This window comes from Chaetura pelagica, unplaced genomic scaffold, assembly GCF_000747805.2.
Source record: "Chaetura pelagica isolate M959 unplaced genomic scaffold, ChaPel_1.0 scaffold159, whole genome shotgun sequence".
In the NCBI taxonomy this organism is placed as follows: Eukaryota; Metazoa; Chordata; class Aves; order Apodiformes; family Apodidae; genus Chaetura; species Chaetura pelagica.
The window spans coordinates 4,099,513-4,119,276 of NW_009954555.1; the positions used below are offsets into that span (position 1 = coordinate 4,099,513).

At 45.5% G+C, this 19,764-nt stretch overlaps 2 protein-coding genes across 3 annotated transcripts in view; both read left to right on the forward strand.

Moving 5' to 3' along the window:
- Positions 1-10,597, forward strand: part of MIB2 (mindbomb E3 ubiquitin protein ligase 2) — a 25,696-nt gene extending 15,099 nt beyond the window's left edge. For both annotated transcript variants that reach the window (XM_010005182.1, XM_010005183.1), the window contains exons 8-18: positions 14-176; positions 1,134-1,267; positions 3,070-3,218; positions 3,837-3,993; positions 4,212-4,366; positions 4,971-5,097; positions 5,958-6,188; positions 7,044-7,222; positions 7,958-8,142; positions 8,915-8,980; positions 10,208-10,597. In XM_010005182.1, coding sequence (XP_010003484.1) covers positions 14-176; positions 1,134-1,267; positions 3,070-3,218; positions 3,837-3,993; positions 4,212-4,366; positions 4,971-5,097; positions 5,958-6,188; positions 7,044-7,222; positions 7,958-8,142; positions 8,915-8,980; positions 10,208-10,449 — 1,788 coding nt within the window. In that variant the 3' untranslated portion in view covers positions 10,450-10,597. The remainder of the gene's footprint in view (positions 1-13; positions 177-1,133; positions 1,268-3,069; positions 3,219-3,836; positions 3,994-4,211; positions 4,367-4,970; positions 5,098-5,957; positions 6,189-7,043; positions 7,223-7,957; positions 8,143-8,914; positions 8,981-10,207) is intronic.
- Positions 10,598-18,356: 7,759 nt separating this feature from the next.
- MMP23B (matrix metallopeptidase 23B) overlaps positions 18,357-19,764 on the forward strand; it is a 9,036-nt gene continuing 7,628 nt past the window's right edge. Inside the window, exon 1 of the mRNA XM_010005184.1 lies at positions 18,357-18,527. Within this exon, the coding sequence (XP_010003486.1) occupies positions 18,357-18,527 (171 nt within the window). The remainder of the gene's footprint in view (positions 18,528-19,764) is intronic.

Below are 19,764 nucleotides of genomic sequence, written 5' to 3' on the forward strand. Positions count from 1 at the left end.
CTTTCCCTTGCAGACCCTGGGGCACATTGGGAAAGTGATCAAGGTCTACGGGGACGGAGATCTGCGAGTGTCAGTTGGAGGGCAGTCCTGGACCTTCAACCCAGCTTGCCTGACAGCCTATCAGAGAGATGAAGAAGCAAACCTCATGACAACAGAGAATGCAAAGGAATCAAAAAGTGAGATAGTGAGATCAGAGATTTCAGGACTCTGAAATGGTTGCTCTGGTGGAACAACAGCAACATTTTGGACATTGTTAAACTCCAGCTGCCTGTTCTTCCCCAGAGAGAGCTCCATAACCAACCTGTGCCTTACTGGGGAAGCAATGCTGGCCTTAACAGGAAAACACAGAATATAGGACTGAGGAATGGCAACTGTAGCTCTGCCCTAGCTTCAGTAATCACTTCTGCCTTCATCTGTCTCAATTTCCTGTTCTGTCCTGCTGCATTTCCTGTAGAGGATACTAATTCTTGGATGCTTGTGAAACATTCCCAGGCCCTTCTGTGGAAGAGTTGTCAAATCAACAGTTAATTTCCCTAGTCCACCCCACAATTTAATTTGGGATCACATGATGTGTAGAGGGGATTTTGTCTGGTTTGCACATGCACTCATAACATTTTTTGTAGCCTCACCATATGTATTTCCTTCAGATGTCAGGATCTGAAGAGGAGAGAGGACAGACCTCCTGTTTTTTTTTGTTTTGCTGTGTAGATGGGTCTTAAACTGTTTGCTCAAGCTAGACTGCAGGGAGAACTTGCATACAGCTTTTTGTCTGGAAAGCTGTAACACCTCTGTACTCTCAGGCACTCAAAAGTCTGTGTAATTAGAGGGCCCATCTGAAAGGGCCTGTGTTTTTTCCCCTACAGCATCCTTTCCAAAACCATGCATTCCTCTTCAGATTATTTGCCTTTTAGTAGTTATTTTTCTGTGTTGGTCTTTTGTAGCTTGGTTTCAGGTCTTTTGGGTTCTCAAAACATCAAACTTGTGATGCAAAAGTTCTGTGTCAGCCCCAGGTGTGTGAAGCTCTGTGGGTGAGCTAAGGATCAGAGGCACAGCAGGCCCACACTGTGCTTCTCCATACATATACAGGTGCTCTTTGGCCTTTTTAACCTCTGGCTGTTTCTTATTCCTACCAGGTACTTTGATTACTGTCCTGGAGAAGCTGCTGTCCCAGAAGACAGAGTCAGAGCATGCAGGCTGCCTGGTCATTTGTGCAGCACTCAACAATGCAGCTAAAGTTCGGGAGCTCCTGCAGAAGTACCCAGACAAGGCAAGTTTTGAAGACAACTTGATAGGTTACTTTTTGTTGCTCTTCTCATAAAATTTTGTAGTCAAGTGGGGAGAATGAAGGGAGAAAAAGAAGATTTTTCAGACCTAGTATTAGCTCCTAAGAGCTGTAAAATTGTTTTGCTGCAATTTCGGATTAAATATGTATGTTAAACATGTATTTTATGGCTCCTGTTTGTGGCATTAAATCAGAACCAGTGCTTACAGCACATTTCCAAAGCTGGCTTTTCCCAGATTTCCTTTATGGACACTGGCACCTGTAGAATTAGAGGGAGAGGTCTTTCTCTATATGAAAACAGTAGCAAGATGGCTGAGTATCTAACCTCTCTTTGAAAAGGAAGCCATGGGTTGTGTCTGGCTAAATGTGTCTGTCCTTAGATGACCTTGCAAATGGTTTTGTTGGAATCAGGAAGGAGAAAAGCTGCCCAGATCCTGATGCTGTCCATGTCTGTGCAGTGTCTTATCTCATGTCTGACTGGAGCAGGGAACTGGGCTGGACTTGTTGCTGAACAATTTCTGTGCTTGCCAAACTATTAAGATCACATCTACTCAGCGCACTGCTCTTTCAGGCTGCCTGTCTGAAGGTTCAAGCTCCTTCAGTGAGGGGTACAGAGTTTATAGACAGGTTATCCAAGAAGAACAAGAGAGCAAAGTATTGAGCAGTGTCCTTGGAAACCACTGGTAACAAAACATAAGTTTGGTTTAATGGGGCCTCTGGAGATGGGAGGAATGGACTAATACCTGCAATTGTCACATTCATCCCAGACAAGAATGGGCCAAGAGTCAAGAATCCATTTTGCTATGAGCTATTTATATTAGATTTTGATTTCTATTCTAAATTATATTTGTGTTCTAATAGTTATATTACTAAATGAGTATTTCTATTAGAGTGTTGTATGCAGCAAGAGGAGGCTGGATTTGAGACTCATATAGTAGTGCAAGTTGGAATTGCTTGCCAAGGCCTTTCCAGCTTATCAGCATTGTCTGTCTCATGTAAATGAAAGAATAACACAGTGGCCTCTAATGCCTCCTTTCCTCAGTGATGCACCCCATTTTTTGAGTGAACTAAGGAGTGTCTTGCCTGTCCTGCTCTCCTGACCAGTGCACAGAACCAGCTGCAAGGAAAAAAAATCTGTTGTTCTTGCCAGTCTGCTGAGGTTTTGCTAACTCCTTCATCTCTTCTCCTTAGCCTCCCACTGATTTCAGAAGTTTCTTTTTCTTTTTTTTTCCCCTTGCCTTTCATACAGCCTCTCTTTGTTCTTCAGTCCCTTTAATTCTCAAAAATTCTCACTGCAGCACTTCAGCACTGTGATATGCCCTCCAGCCACTGTGCCCAGTAGAGTACCTGGGGCAACACAGAACAATGGGAACTTGGCATCTTTAAAGCCTTGTGCAAAGTTAATTTGATGTCCTCACACATTTTCCTGTTGGGAAGGCAATTGTTGGCAGAGATGTCAAGAAGTATTTTGCCTGCAGGCATAGAGGGATCTGGCATCAGAGCTGCAATTAGAGCCCTGGCTTCCAGCTCTGTTCACTCACTTCCCCCTTCTTGACTAAATGTGCTGTCCCCTTCAGAAATACTCTGGGACAAGGTCAGCCTGGTAGTTGATGTACATAAAGTGAAGCCAACGGGGCACAGTTCCTGATGAGCATTTCTGAGCCTGCAACTCTTCTGCAGCTTGTGACTTACACCCTGCTTGGCCTGCTTCAGCAGAGCCAAGGCCTGGACTCCAGGCAAGGTCTTTGCTAATCAAGCTGTTTGCTGCACCTCTGCCCTTCCCACAGGTCGATGCCAAGAACCAGGGCAGAACTGCCCTGCAGATTGCCTCCTACCAGGGGCATCTGGATGTGGTGAAGATTCTGCTGCAGGCCCATGCCTCTGTCAACCTGAGGGATGAAGAGGGGGACACAGCACTGCACTATGCAGCCTTTGGGTAGGATGTCTTGCTGCTTGCTGTCTCTGAGACAAGACCTAAAGGGCTGCAAAAGGGCTTTTCTAGATGGAAATGGGAAGGCTGTGAAGGGTGTGGGGCTGGTGCAGGCTCTTCTCTGATTTTTGCTGTGTGTAAGAAATTCTCCTGTGAGCTTCAGGGCCACAGGTGCATCTCTTAGTGCACTGAGCTAGATCAGTTTCCATGCTAGACATTTTGGGGGAATTAAAACCAAGTGATAAGGGGATTTTGGTATTTAGTTTTGCTTTGGGTGGAGATACAGGGGCATTTTGGCTGGTTGGGAATAGTTTGTTTTGTTTCTGTAAGTGTGTGTGTTTTCCAGAGTAAGATGAAAGGCTGAGTTGCATTGTTAGTTACCAGGGAAGAATTAATCATTAAGAGCAGGAGATTCCTGTTGATTGAGAGCAAAGAGAGAGCAGATGCTAGAGTACAAATTAGGAATGTAGTTGTGTTTGTGGGGTATTTTTTTCAATACTAAGAGGATGTGGGATGAAGTCAAGAGGATACAAAACCCGAGAAGTTGTTGCTTTGCAAGGAGGAGGAATTTACCATCTGCCCAGAATTGAATCTAATCTGTCTTACTCCTTCCTTTTAAACCAGAAACCAAGCTGAGGTTGCCCGTGTGCTGCTTAGTAAAGGAGCCAGTGCAGACCTGTTAAACAATGCAAAGTGCACAGCCTTGTTTGTTGCTGTCAGTCAAGGATTCACTGAGGTGGTGCGAACCCTCTGTGAGCTCAACTGCGATGTCAACCTCCCAGTAAGTTCTGGGGTTTGTGGGATTTGGGGAGGTGTGTGTTAGGGATTTTTTTTATTTCTTTGTTTTTGTGGGTTTTTTAAAGATGAGCAGGTCCTTTTATATGTCTTACACCATTTGTTACTTTGTAGAATTTGAAGATCATTCTCTTAAAATGTACTACTGGGTGAACTGTTTAATGTGATGCTCTGAGGTAGGTAACCTGTATTCTCCTTGTGTAGGATTCCCAGGGAGACACCCCTCTGCATTATGCTATCACTGCAGAATACACAGTCCTTATTGAGATTCTCACTGAAGTACCTAACATAGACTTCACTGTCCAGAATTGTCAAGGTTTCAACCTGCTCCACTTTTCTGCTCTAAAAGGCAACAAGCTGTAAGTGCCCTTTTTTAAATTTTTACTGCTTTTACAGATGTTAACCTGTGCTTGCTCTCCTAACAGTAAGATGGGAGCACATCTAATTCTAGTTAGCTAGGAAGGAAATGGTTGGTTATACCAACCATTTGATTTAGATATGGCTGGATGTATAGCTGTTGCTCTTCTTCCCTCTTTCATGCATTCACAGGAAACTGCTGCCTGCTTTCCTCATCCCATCTAGCTTGCTAGGAAATCTGGCTGCTTCTGGATAGTCTCCTTAGATGTTTGGGTTCTCACACGAAAAGACAGGAGAAGGTCTGTAGTAAACAGTACTTGAAAAGATTGTGTCTAACTGAGAGCCTCTGGAATTCTTCCAAGGATAAATCTGCTCATTATTTTCATAGCAGTGTGAGTTTACCCTACTTTATTAAGTGATAACTGAAGGCTTTTGTTTTAGTCTTGTAATTTGGTCTGTGAGATAGAAAGAGTGCTCTGCATCACAAGTGCCAGCTCATAGTGCTGCCTATTAGAACTATTCATGACTACTGAGCAGAAGAGACAGGCCTGTCTCTTCCTTCCTGAGAAGTAACTCTTCCACCTCTGTTACCTCCCAACACTCTAGAGCCATAAAGAAGATTCTAGCAAGAGCTCGGCAGCTGGTTGACTCCAAAAAGGAGGATGGCTTCACTGCCCTGCACCTTGCTGCTCTCAATAATCACAAAGAAGTGGCAGAAATTCTCATCAAAGAGGTAAGAAACAAAACAAAACCACCACCCAAATCTCCCATCTGTCTCACTCCCAATCCCCCACATTTCCTAAGCACAATTGGGTTAATGCTGGGACTCACCAGAATGTCTCTGTCTCTTTGGAGAGCTGGCATTGTTTGGAGGCTTGGAAGAGCAGGGCTTGACATTCCTGGGGGTACTTTCCCTTGCCACTGGCAGTAAAGGAGAAAAGTATCAGCACTCATGGGTTTTGTTTCTTCTCTGGTTTGTTGTCTGAGTTTCTCCATCTTTACAAGTGGATCCAAACACTGCAACAAGAATTAAATGGATTTACAAATGAGTGCAGTAGAGGAGTGAGGTCTGTGAGCACTCCTCAGTAGTATGGTTGCTTTATTTCTGGCAGAAGTTCTGCCTTAGCAGAGCCAGAGATCTTCAGGCCCTCACCCAGGCTGCTGCCTCCCCTGCAGGTCTGGCAGCAGGGCAGGGATTCAGGTTTGAACAGGTTTTTCTCCTCTTTGTTTTGAAGAGGAAATTGAAGGCAAGCAAGGAATGAATGTTGCGTAAGGGAGTTTGTTCCTGACTGTTTGCTTAGAGTAGTCCCAGGGTTTGTTTGTGTCAGGGAAGTGACAAGTTGTCATATCCAAGTCATCACCAGGAGGATGTTATCTGTGTGTCAGGCATCTGGCTTCCAGTCCTCCCTTTCTTGACACCTGAGAGGTGTTGGCCATATGGTCAATGTACAGAGGACTGGACCACACAGATCCCTTGGAGATCTCCATCCTCCTGTCTTGATGAAGATGGACCTGGGGCCTCATCAAGCACCACAGCTGCAGCACTCTTCTCCAGCAGCAACAGCTCAGTCTGATGCAATCCTTCTCTTCAAGGGTCGCTGTGATGTCAACCTCAAGAACAACCGTAACCAGACACCCCTGCACTTGGCTGTGATCCAGGGACACGTGGAGATGGTGCAGCTGCTGGTCAGCGAGGGCAGTGATGTCAATGCTGAAGATGAGGATGGGGACACAGCCATGCACATCGCCCTGGAACGGCAGCAGCTCATGTCTGTCATGATGGAGAAGCGTGAAGGGGAGATGGGCTCGTCCCTCCTTTCCAAGGTGAGCTGGGAGGAGGAGAAATTCCAGCACCAAGGGCAGCAAAATGCCTGATGTTAGAATGGCAGCAGATACTGGGACATAAGGGGACAAAGGAAGGCAGGGAAATTGTGTCAAGCCATCTAGATGGAGAGGGTGGAAACAAATCTTCCTGCTTGTGGGAAAGCAGGAATAGATCCTCTGAGGCCATGCTCAAATTTATAGCATGAAACTTCACATAGTCAGACAACAATTCATACTGTCTCCCCTGATATTTTTATTAGTATTGTGTGCTGCTTCCTTGACATGGGAAAGGTCATTAATCCAGTTGCAGAGCCAAGAGTCTTGGGTTTAATTCATGCCCCAGAACCACAGCAATTCATTTCTGTCTGATGGCATGGAAAATATGAGGATAGCTAACCACAGACTCCCCAGTTATCTGCAGATGTAGAGCAGAATGGGAGAGGTGGGATGTATCAGGGGGAGGGATAAAGGCTCCATAGTTACAAAGCCTGAAGTGGATCTCACTATGTTGCTTAGTATTCATGGATGTAGAAGGTTCTTCAGGAAAGGCCTTGGATACAATTGGTATGTACCATGGTCTCTTCAGTGTACTTCCTTCTCATTACCTGGAGTGAGTGCCTGTTACTATGAGTAGTAATGGTTAGCACCAGTTAGGACCAGTCTTAGGCACTCTTGTTCCTGGAACACAAGATTTGAATCTGCTGGCTATGTGCTGAAGGATCTTTTTGTGCTTTCAAAAAAGAATGCCCATTCAGATTGTAAGCACAAGGTTTAAGACTTTGTTTAGAATTTGATACAGATCAAAACCACGTAACAGAAACTTCTAATAACAGAGTGTTTCTTAACATTTTTTAGCTGCAGTCTTTTGGCTTCCTTGGAAACGTAGAGCTGAATGTTGGAACTGCAATTGCATGTTACTTAGCACAAGAAGGAGCAGATATTAATTATGCAAACCATCGGGGAAAGTCTCCTGTAGACCTTATCACAGATGGAAGGATCCTCCAGATTGTCAAAGATTTCTCACAGAAATTCAGGTAAACCATGTCTGAGAAATATTTGTTTGGATCTTGACTTGGCAAACATGAAAGCAGAGTTCAGTTTGATACGAGGGCACAGCCCCACAGTCGTGTTACTGGTGGAGGAGGAACCATGCAGCAGCTGTGCTTCTGGTCCACTGTAAATAACAGGTGAAATGTGTCCACTTAAACATATTCCATAAGAATTGTGTCAGTGTAGTATATGTTGCATTAAGAATAGGGTGGGGTTTTTTGCTTAAAGAATACCAGTTCTTTCAGACTGACATTCCTCTTAACAGTGGTGAGTGGTTATGCTGAGGGCTTTGGATTTGGGGCTTATAATGCCAGGACAGAATCAGGCTCCGAGCCATGTTATGCAAAATGCAAACTCAGGCAACCACCCCAGGCACTTCTTAGGAACAGGCAAATACAGAGGATCCCTGGGGCTGCACTTGTTAAATAGCTCCTAAAAGCTGACTGCTCCCAGCAGATTGTGCTGCCAATATCTTACTGTTGCCCTCCAAAAGAGCAGTTTCAGCCATGTCAATATTAGTCGTTGCTGCGCTTTCCCTTCCTTTTTAGATAGATCCAGTCAGAAACCTGGCTACTAATAAGCTGGGTTGGTCCCACCAGTTTGTGAACTGGTCTGTCTCCATGTGGAGTGTTTGCCAGGGATCAATGTGTTGTTACCTGGTTGTGGAAGGAGGCCCTGCAGGATGTGGCTGAACTGTGACTCTAGGTGTGTGGTTGCAGGGAACAGCAGGTTTCTTCAGACAGCTCAGCCGTCACCTGCAGCCTTCGCCGCGTGCACACCACCCCCAACACCATGACCAACCTTAGTGTCTCCAGCGTGGCAGTCCCCACAGAGTGCCTGGTCTGCTCAGAGCTGGCCCTCCTCATCCATTTCTTCCCATGCCAGCACAGTATTGTATGTGAAGGTAAGTCCATTCTGGGGGATTTTTCCCCCTTTTTAAAAAATTTTTCTCTCGTGTTCCACCACACCTTCCCTAGTTGGACTCTCCTAAATCAAGCTCTGTTTATCCACAAGGCTATTGTGCTTTTTGTGACCTGAAACCACCCCAGCATGATTTCAGCACCACCATTCACATAAGATGTCCAAAGCTATCTATGAAAAACACAGAGTGTTCTCACCCCCTGCTGACTGGGACCCTGGGCAGCTTTGCTTGTGCTTATAGATGCCCTGGATAATTGAGAAGGAAAGCCAGATATTTCAGTTCTAGCTGGCAGTGCTTTATCTACCAAAATCCTCACGAGAAGGATTTCCTTCTTCTCTGGCTTTTGTTACTGGTTTACATTTCAGTTGTTTTAATTGCAGCCTGCTCAGCCATGTTGAGTTTGTTATCTCCTAAGGCCCTCAGAGTCTGAGCAGAGGGAATTTGATAAGGACTGTGCCAGAGCTGCAGCCCTTTCCCTCTCAGCAAAGGCCTGTTTTTGATCCACAGTGCACCAGTTGCAGTAACACAGAGCACTGAAGACTCAAAGGTCATGTATTTGCTGCTAGCATAGGAAAGACTAAACCAAGATTCTAGGATATAGCTCAAAAAGAAGGTAGTGTCCCCCTTTCCATGGAGGAATCCTGAATCATCCAGGGAGGTTGTTCAGAGCTGATGTTCTTGAGTCTGTTGTTTTTGCCTTGGCTCTGGCATCAGTGCACTTAATTGTAATCTCTTCTTGTATCCTTCATGGTAGAGTGCTCCAGGAGGATGAAGAAGTGCATCAAGTGTCAAGTGACAATTACCAAAAAACTGAAACAAGGTATGTTTGCTGTTCCTGCTGCTCTGTTCTGTGGGAAGGGTCCTGTCCAGCCTTAGTTTGAGCAGCATCAACATTTTTCAGTGAGATAAGCATCAGAAAGGGAGTTGACTTTGTTGTTGTGGCTGGTGGTTTCTTTGGGGTGTGTGTCTGTTGTAGGGGCCACCTTTACAGAGGGTTCTCTCGGGTGTCATGGGCCAAGCTCCAGCTCCATACACAGAACATTGGAGGAGGCTGGTCCTGTGCTGGGATTATTTTGTGTATTGAAAGCAAGTACCAGGCTCTCCATGTGTCAGTGTAACTGTTGTCCCAGGGAGGGATTTAACAGTGAAAATTGGTGAGAAAGGAAAATGTAAGTCTTGTGGAAGCCTTGCTTCTCCCCTGGCTGGAATTCCAGTGCCTGTGCAGGGCTGGCATTAACCAGCTCTCCAGGAATCCTTGAGCTGGATTGTTTTGATAAAGCACTAGCCCAGATTTAAGCAGATCCTCTTCTGTCTGCATTGCTCAGTGCATTGCAAAATAGCAAGCTTAGCTGACAGTAGGCAGGAGCTCCCCTGCCCAAAATTGCTTCATCTTTATGGGCTTGAAATAACTTCTTCCACCACTGAAGTGCAACTAATTCCAGATTGCTGGGGAAAGGGACATGGACCCTGAAGTGTTACACACTTCGGGCTTCTTTTATTTCATGGAGTTGACCAAATGACTCCGTGTAGTTTCATGTGTGCGAAAGTCAACGTAAGTGGTGTCAAATGGTTTCTTCTTGTTTTACCGTGTGTGTCCTGAAAGACTTAACCAGGAATTTGAATCCCAAGTGTGAATAGGATGTTGAGAGAACATAATACTGATAGCACTGTAAGGATTCCTGGACTAGCTGGGCAGAACATCAGCATCAGCTTTGGATGTCTTCCTTGAAGGTAGCAGCAGCATATTCCAGAACACCAAGGCAGAACATTTTAGATAACATTTTGTTTCCTTTTTAAAACAAACAAACTCAAAGACACACACACACACACAAAAAACAGCTGAGCAGCTAAATGGAGGAAAGCAACTCTGGCCAGTCCCTAAAAAACATCATCTCAGGCCCTTTGTTAGAAGAATCCCTGGATAAGGCTCAGTGGAGAGAGGTTAGTCTGAACTAATTGCTACTGTAGAGGGGCAGGGTCTCCCAAAGAGGCAGTGCAGGAGGCAGAGCCCAGCCGTGCCTAACGTGTCCCTGCTCTTGGCCCGCAGACAGCACGGAGGTGGAGTGCAGCCCCAGCTCCGAGGGCAGTGACCAGAGGAGGCTGATGGAGGAGCTGCAGAGCCGCTACCGGCAGATGGAGGAGAGAATCACCTGCCCCATCTGCATCGACGATCAGATCAAACTGGTCTTCCAGTGTGGACATGGCTCCTGCCCAGACTGCAGCACAGCCCTCACCGTCTGCCCCATCTGCCGGCAGGCAATCCGGGAGAGGATCCAGATCTTTGTCTAAGGATGTGCTTGCTGCCCTTCCCATCCCCTCCTCCCTCCTTTACTTTTTGTTTGCGTTTTAGCTGAGCAGTGCTAGTCAGGCTGAGGTGTTTGGCTGCCTGCAAAGCCACCCTGAGAGAGAGGGAAGCAAATAACTGATGTGACTTGGGCAGAGGGGGCAGGAGTCCCTTCTGCTTTACAATGTCAGAAGGCCAAGGAGCAGTGAGGGCAGGCAGCCCCCTCACCCCGTGCTGCTGATCCATCAGAAAGACCAAAAGTGAAGAACACTGACCTGTCTGCTGGAGGCAGGAGAGACTTTCAGACCAGAGGTGACTTGCACGTGCAGATGTTTCCAAGGGCATCCAGCTCCAGTGACTGCATCACATCCAGCGCCTTGCAGTGTCAGCCTGGCACTGCTCTGGAGGAGGTGCTGCTGGAGGATGGACCCACAGCACACCACGTGCTTGCACTTCAGTGAGGAGTTCCCAGAGGAGATGGGTCATGATGTCAGCTCTCCCAGCTGCCCCTCAGTGCTGGGGAGGTAATGTCCCACCACAGCGTGTCCTCTGCTGGTACTTCTGAGCTCAGCAAGAACTTGGACTGACAGTGACAAACGTGGATGTCATGGGGTCCTAAAAGACAGTGTGTGCCTTAGAGAAAAAGCAGTGAACACTGATTGGAGAAAACATGTTGTTACAACAACTATTTCTACCCTCTAAGTGACACTCTTCTTCCATATTATTTTTTTTTGGCACAACCGTTTGTTCAGAGACTCCTGAGCTTTCTATCCATAATGCCAAAGGCAGGTGTTAATACTCCAATCAAAGTGTAAAGAAAAATAAATAGTAATAATTGAGACCTGAGAAAAAGGGATTTCATTTTTGTTTTTGTTTTGCAGCAAAACTTAATACAATAAAATATATATTTTCCTGAGCATTAAAGTGAATGTACAAACAGTAGCTGAAATGTGGATCCAGCTGTATTGTTTTCCAACTGTCTGACTGAACAAATATTAACCCCTGAGTCCATCCTGTACAGTACCTGTTGGTGGAAGTGGCAGCCTGTAGGGCTGGTGTGCCATGGGTGTGTGTGTGTCCCATTTGTGTCTGCCTGTGGGGGGTGTATCTTTAATGACACAATTATGCACAAATACTGTTTGTGACCTATTGCAAGACATGCTTAAACCAGACAAAAATGCTGTGTCCCTCTGCTAGCTTTGTTCATTAGCAAAGAGGTGGCAGATCTTCTAAAGGCATAACTTTGAAATATATGGTACTTACAGGAATATTTATTACTTCATAGTCTCTTGGTGTTGTAAGAAATTCTGATGTCACAACCTCTGCCCTCTGTAGATAATCTCTGTCAGAAATTCACTTGAGGCTGTTACAGTTTCAGTGGATCTTTTCAAGCTATGGATCAGGGTTAGCCCTTAAATTATGTGGTTGGTTTAGATTTAACACCCAGATAACCTAAAGCTGAATTTCAGAATCAGCTTTGGTAAAAATCAGAGGTTCAGATTTATTTATTTCTTAGAAGTTCATATTAGTGTAAATTCCTTTGGAATAAACCAGACATCTCCCTAAAACGTTTGCTGTTTCCTGGCAGGGCAGCACCACAAGAGTGCTGTACAAAGGCTGCTTTTAAAAAGTACAGGACTGAGCCATCTTTAAGAGCTGCTTTAGCCACTATTTGGTGCAAGGGAATAATTTTCCAGGCTGAAGCAATTTTTGAAATACACCCGTTTCACAAACCTCTGCATCCAATCCAAAAGCACCTCACTGAAGGTAAAACCAACCAATGCTTTATCATGTGTGTTAAGTGTAAATGTGTGTGTAAATGTGTGCTGGCACCTGGGGAAGAGGGGACTGAGGTGGCAAATTGTTCCATGTCTGTTGTGTTATTCTCCTCTCTTATGCTTGAGGTGTCAGTTTATTCAGGAAAAAAAACATCAGGGAGCACCTGCTTCATTTTTTAGTAATTTCTTTGGATACTAAATGAAGAGAGGTTTCCAACTGAGTATTCTCCCTGAAGGAAAAAAACTGTAGGAAGGCTGCAGCCTTCAACTTGAAAGCTGTTGCAGAACATGGAGAAAATTTATCTTTTTTTCCTGGCTAATGCAAAAGAGATTTTGTAGGGAAGGAGCAGCTCCCCTCAGTTTCATGTTTTAAATTTTTTAAAGTGCATTTCCATTTCAAGATCTTTGATATCTGAAATTCATTTTGGGGCCAAGTTAAGAGATGGGATTTTTGCCCAGCATAATATACCTGCTTAAGAACTACAAAAATGGTCTGTAAACACAGCTTTCAGGTTGGGAGTATATTCCTTCATTGCCCTGTTCCCACTGTGATTGCTTTTGAGGAGCAAGAGTTTAGCTGTTAAGCACCATTTTGACCCTTTAATTTTCCTAGTAAGAAGAAGGGAATTGCTGGACCACAACAGAGAAGAAACGAGATGGTCAGTGGAGCCACAGGAGCAAGACAGAAGAGAAGCCCAGCAGATGCCCCTGTGTGCCAGGTATGATTTTGGCAAACTTTGCCTCCCATGAGAGGCTCAGCTCCATGGGAGTCTGAGGCTTTGGAGGAGTGAGGAAGGTTCTGCTGTTTTGTCTTTCCTGATAAACCTGCTTCCATGGAGGGTCAGGGTCAGAGAATGACTTGGGGCTGATGGGAGTGCCATGCTGGATGAAATGGGGTTAGGTGGGGGAGATGTTGCTTCCCTTTCTCCTTTTGCTGCCTGTAGGTATTCTTGCTGGTTACAGGAACAGCAAGGGCTGAAGAGAGGAGATGTTAGAGCTGTAGGCAAATGCTCTTTTAGGGACAAAAGACAAATATTGTCATTAGTTAATCAGTGTGGCTAGTGGGTAATTTTCTGCTTGATGTTTATAACCAGTTGGTCTGCCACAAATGAGACTGAGTTCTTCCAGAAACAGCCTGGGGAGCTCCCTGTTTTCACTTCTGCCATCTCCTGAACTGCAGCAATGGTTTTGACAGGAAAAGATCTTGCTGAGTCTTTCTGGTGTAAAACTTGAAAGATAAGATGGCAGCTCACCTCACCCTCAGAACCAGGGTTTCCAAAGCACTTCCTTTGGAAGTGGGGCCAAAACTCTGCATTGTACAGACAGCATGAGACTGAGGGAGCAGAGAGTTGGTCAAAAGTCAGTCAGGAAAAGAACCCATGTTCCAAAGTCTGTGCTGCTCCCAGAATTTTAGGAGGATTGGTGCATCCACAAATGGATTATAGATCATTAATATAACCCACCAAAACCAACAAATATATGCCCACCCAGGGAAGCAATTCTTTCTCTGTTTTGGACACACTTTACTATCTGTGTATTGAGAAAATTTTCTCCCTCATTTAATTCCTGAAATTCTATTCTCTGTGGCCATGACTGGACTGTAGAGCTTCTGGCTGGGGTCAGGACCCTCCCTCTTTGGTGACTCCAGGTCACTTCTCTGAGCTGCAGCTCCAAATTGACAGTTCAGCAAAATATTCCATGTTCTTTGCCAGCTGGAGCAAGTCCTTGTTTTCAGCTCATTTGCTATTCAGCAGACCATGGATTTTTTTCTAGGAACATCAGCAGATGCTGATCACGAGGGGCTGCGTGATAGAAAGTGGGAGAGTGCTTGAAGACTAACGAATATTCTTGCTCTCCCTCTCCCTGGGGAGTGTTGCTCTCAGCAGATAAAATCCTTTTTAGTCCATGACCCACTGAAAAAGTACAACTTTTAACTGCTGTTCCCACAGGAACCATGCAAGAATGTTGGGTTGTTTTGGTTTTTCTCCCCAAGTTGTGAGACGAAGGGATAAATATGTAAGTGCTTTTTAAAATAAATGCTATATGAGGATTTGCTAATTCTTTTCACATGGGCCACCAAGGAGCCAAAATGTGGTAAATCACATTCAGCTGCCTCCACTCCCCCCTCCCCTGTGGTGGCCTGATTTGGACAGGAGCCCTGGAGATGAAACACTGATGCCTTGAGCCATCAGGCTCAGTCAGATGTTAGGTCCTCCTTTCCCTGACTTCCTCACCTCCATGCAGAACTCCTAGTTCACAGCAGGGGAAGCTAATGACAGCAGTTTGTTCCAACACTGAATAATATGCACTTCATCCATGAATCATTAAGAGGTTTCTTGAGAGGTGAGGTGAGCTTTGGATCCTCAGGTGGCTGAAGTTGTTGCACGAGTGGCTGTTCTCTGTGTAGCACCTGTCAGGATGAGTTCAGGTACAGTGTAACAGATTGTTCTTGCATCATCCCTGGGAGGTGAATGCACTGTGCTTCCTGCACAGGGCTGACATTCCTCTTCAATGTTGGCAACTGTAACAGAGAGGACCCTCTGGAAGCAGTGCTGGAAGTAACATTGCCTGTGAGCCATGCTGAAGAAAGGGGAGGAGAGAAATGCTAAGAACAATCTGTGGAAGTGAGGAAGTGTTTGTTTTTGTGCTAAAACCTGCCCCTGGGAGTGCAGCCATATGTTGTGCATTAGATGCAGCCCCACTTTAAACATTTCAGCAATTAAGACTGGAAAGAGCAAAGAGAGACTGAGGTGATGTGACAAGGAAAGTGTGCTGGGTCATGAAAATGATCCCATCCTTTATGTTCTCCAGTCTCTATTTGACCATTGGAGGTTTTATGCAACATCCATTCCCTTCTGACAGCTGTTCAGAGCCTGCTTTTTCCTATGACATTTAATGCACCCAAAGATCTCAGGGTCTGCAGCCCTGTCTGTTTGCTTTGAAGATCCCTACAAATGATGTCCAGGTCCTGGTCCCTCCTGCTGGCAGCATGAAGAGAAAGCAAAGTCAGTTCTGTCCCCTGCCCCCCTCTCCTCTTCCCCATGACACCATATGGCTTCCCTCAAACTGTAATGTGTTCCATTGCTTTCAGACACTGCAGAAACCAAAGCCAGGAATATTTTTCTGTCCAAATATAGTCAGGATGACAGTTCTCTTCTGTAGTCCAAACCAAATATCTGCACTTGAGACCTCTCAAATTCAGCAGGGCTCTGAAGTCACAGCAGCAGCTCTCTGCACTGGTGTAAAAGCCATCCTTTCAGGGGCTCCTCATAAAGCATGGAGCTCTTGGAAGAGACTTCAGAGTCCTGACTAATTTCTTGCCCTTGGCAAAGAGCAACACTGGCTGCCAGAACGGAGTTTGAGATTTGGTCTGAAGCATCTGAAAGAGGCTCAAATTCTGACAAGTGGTGTGGATTTGAGGCTACTGGTGGCTGCATCTGAGAGTCCTTTAAGCACAAGTATCTCTTGGGAAAGCCATAATACTCTTAGCCCAGGGCTGGGAACAGTCATGAAATGTCAATAGATGTGCCCTGTGGTCCTTATAAACCCTTAAAATATCTAGAGAAGAGAGCTGGATTTGAAATTTAACCACCACAGTATGAAATGTTGCTTTTTATCAGCAGCAGCCCTGAGGATTCTGGCCAGAGCTTGTGCTCCAGAGAGTCCAGATGTGCAGTGCCTTTATCAGCAGCATTGTTGGTGTGCACAGCATTGAGTTCATGTGTCTCCCTTAGCTCCACGAGCTGCATCTGTAAATTCTGGATACCTCAGCTTAAGAGCTTTCCTCATCTGACTCTGCTTGCCAAGGATTGGGAAACTGTGACCTCCTCCAATGTGCTTTTACCAAAGCTCTAGATACTGACTTTAGAGGGGCTATCTAAGCTGAGGTGTATTTTACAACAGTGTTACTTTCCTCTTCACTGGTTGGTTCCTCAGGCTGGGTGGTTGTGTGAGTTCTCAATCTATACTTTAAAACTCAGCTCTGTGTAGTCACCTTCAGAAACAGGCACTAACTGGGTGCTTGGAAGACTCCAGGGTCCTGCTTGACCTCAGGCAAATCTGGCACAGAATGGTCATAACCTGCCAGGTGCAGGTAGCAGCACTGCCTTCCTGCCCTCAGGCTGGTGTGAGATTAGGTGCTCTGAGAGGCTGGGGTATGCTCAGATACTCTTGCAAGAGGAGAAGGGTGTATCAGTGCAGAGGTGAAAGCCCTGTCACACTCCACTGACTCTCTCTGGTCATATGGGAGGTGGATGCACTTGGTGCTGTAATGCAGTTCCAGGACTGAAACTCAGTGTTCTTCCAGCTCTGTGTTTGGATTTTCCTTCTGAGCCAGTCCTGCTTTACTGGAGAAGGGATCTTGGCTGACTTTTTTGAGCCGCATTCCAAGGCAGGTTTTCACTTCAAGACTCCCTTCTCAATCTTTCTGCAGATGTGTTCTCATCTACTGGCTCTGACAGAAACTGGCTGAAGGGATTTGAGACCCTGGTACATTTAGGGAGCGAGTTGTCCCTAGGCTCTCACTGCCTGCTGTGGTCTGCAGGTTAAACCACAAATGGAAGTGTGTCTGCACCACTCTTTGGAGCTCCAAACAAAGCACTTTTCAGATGCTCAGGCACAGCCATATCTCATTCTGCCAACTGTGCTATTGGGGAAGAGGTGGAACTATCCCTAGAAAGTTGTGGCTGACAGTTGAGACCAGCCAATATTTCAGTGCTGCAGTGGAGTGCTGTGGTCTACAGGAGTTCCAGCCCTAACCCTTGCTTTCTGCTCCTTCTCTTCCTCCTAGTTCCAGCTTTCCTGTGCAATTCTACCCATAACTTCCATATTACTCCTTATTCTGTCCTTTTCCTGGTTACCTGAACAACTGCTGCACTTTGTCAACTCAGCAGAAAACATATTTTCTCCAGGTAGGAGCTTGGTGAAAACTGAAAAAGTGTCCTGAAATTCTACACAGACACACTGGTCATAGTTATTCCAAGTTGTTTAAAAGCTCCTGGCCAACTTTAGTCTGGAAATACATGAAACTTATAAAATGCCACAAGTTTGAATGTGCATTAGGGGAAAAAAATTAAAATTAAACCATTTTTCATTATTAGAAGTGCAATAAGTTTCTGAGACCTTTCAAATGCTTCAGCATTTCACAAGCAAAGGGCAGGGAGGGGATAGTTCTGTTGTCAGCCAGTGTAAACTGAGGAGAGTGCACAGCTCCTTTTCCTCTGCCTGCTCAGGACTCCTCAGCTAAGGACACGTCAGGAGTGCTGAGTGTCCAGTGCTTAGTGACCAGAGAGAAAAGTGCAGCTAATTCTGAAAACCTGACAATTTCTGAGTAAGCTTTTTTTAAAAGTCCTGAATCGACTTTCCATCTGCAGCTTGGAGATGCCTTCAGGAACCAAAGAGCTCCAACCAACTGGCCACTTCTCCAGGGCAATCTCGAGCTGAGGTACCCAAAATCAGTGTGATTCTGAAGATTCCGAGTACACAAGAAATTTGCAAGTCACTTGTGAAGTTCCATGGGAGTTGCTGTTTCCTTTTATCTGAGTGTGTAAACTCCCTGGGCAGTGTTTCCCCAGCAGAGAAGCCCTTGGTGCTCTCTCACTCCTCACTCTGCTCCTGCAGTCAGTCCCTGACAAACGGCAGCTCTGCTCGCGTTAAGCATCCCTCACAAAACATTCCCAGGACATGATGCTGGCTTCTGGATTCCCTTCTTCTGCCCCCTCCTCCAATTCTTTTCATTACATAAAGCTGACAACTGCAGATCTGTCCCCTGGTGATGACACGGTCAGTTAAGGAAAAGAGTTCAAGTCCATCCCAGCTTGTTTCACTTTGCTGCTGTTCCTCCGCCAGCCCAACTCTCAGCTGCAGTAACATGATACCACTTGGCAGAGGCTGAGAGAATCTTTGGCACATTGGAAAGAGGCTCAATGTAAAGTCTACTTTTTTTTTTCCTCCTAATTTTTTTTTTTTAGGGCTTTTTGAAACTCTAGTGATTCTGCACAACTTCAGCAGTAACTGCAGGGCTATTCACAACTGCTCGAAATGCAACTGTGAGCACAGGGATTACCAATGTGCTCTGGAGGAGAGCATGTCTTAGTCCCTGCTGCATCTCCCTAGAAAAGGCACTAAAGAACAACATGGATCAAGCTGAACAACTTTCTGCAGACAGAAGGAAGAGCCTCCCCTCAGCTGACAAGAAAAAGAGCAATGGCTGTAGAACCATTGTGGGGTTTTTGTGTGTGTTCCCTGTCGTGGCTCTGCTGGCTATTGTGGGAGATCCAACTGGAGCTGCAGTTCAGAAAATTCAGGTAGGGGAAAGGATCTAATTCTGAAATGCATGAAAGGGGGGTGGGGACATCAAATGTATGTGCATGTGTATTCTTTTTAGAAGATGGATACATTCAGGCAGCAGTCTAAACAACAGGTACACAACTGTTAAGGCAACAAGATCTGATTATGGCTGAGTGCCTTTTTGCAAAGGATCCTAAAAGGTAATGATGCACCTAAGTAGATTATTCGGGCTGTGTGTGCTGCTTGCTGACAACCAAACAGTGAACACAGAAAAGATGTGAGTTGTCTGCCCTCAGAACCCTGGCTGTTCTGAGTATCTCTGCTGTCTCAGCCTAGGAGATGTGACATGCTTGTATGGTGATTGCCACAGCAGCTGAGCTTTGCTGGGAGCTCCAGAGGCTAAACTGTGAGTAAAGCCTGGAAAAGATGAGCTGATATTCACTCTATTCACAGTCTGTCCATTATCAAGATGCTGGGGCAGACTGGTCAGGGGGAAGTGCAGCAGGGTGCTGGGACTTGAGCCTGAGCTTGGATTTTGCTTTTAGCCAAATTTTAGCTTTTAATTTTATAAAAAACCTAATCTTCTTTATGCACTTATTAATTGCTACTAAGGCACAGAGTTGTGTTATTGTTTAGTATATGAAAGGGGAAATTCAAAACTAGGAGACAGAGGGAGGGGAATTAATTATATTGATTTACTTCACTGAGTTGTAATGAATGGAGGTCTGACTGCACAGGGTGAACAATGTGGAGCAGGGATGTTGTCCAGTATCTGCCTTTATAGATCCTGGTGTCTGCTGCAGTTGTTGAGAGCTGAAACACCTCTCCTTCTACCTCCCAGGCTTTTAGAATGTCTGAGACCTTGAATCAGTGTCTTAGTCCTGAAAAGGGGATGCAGAGTGGGCAGACTTCCAGAGAACTGTGCTGGGTCCCATTCTTTTACATCCAGAACTCTGGACTAAAAGGCTGTTACAGTTTGAGTCAGATCTGTCATGAAATTTGATGTCTTTTACTGTATGATGACTTTAAATGCACTCCAGGGTTTCCAGGACTCCTGTTTATTTTGAAGGCATTTCAGATCCACAGTGCAGCTTTATGAAGAGCCTTCTGCACAAAGGCTTGCCTGTTTTCCTCATCTGTCCAGTATTTCATGTCTTCTCTGGTGAGGCTGGAGAGCAATAGCGAAGTGGAAAGGAAATGAACACTTCCCAGGAAGGGCTGTGGCACTCACCGTGGCCAGAAGCCTCATTCCTG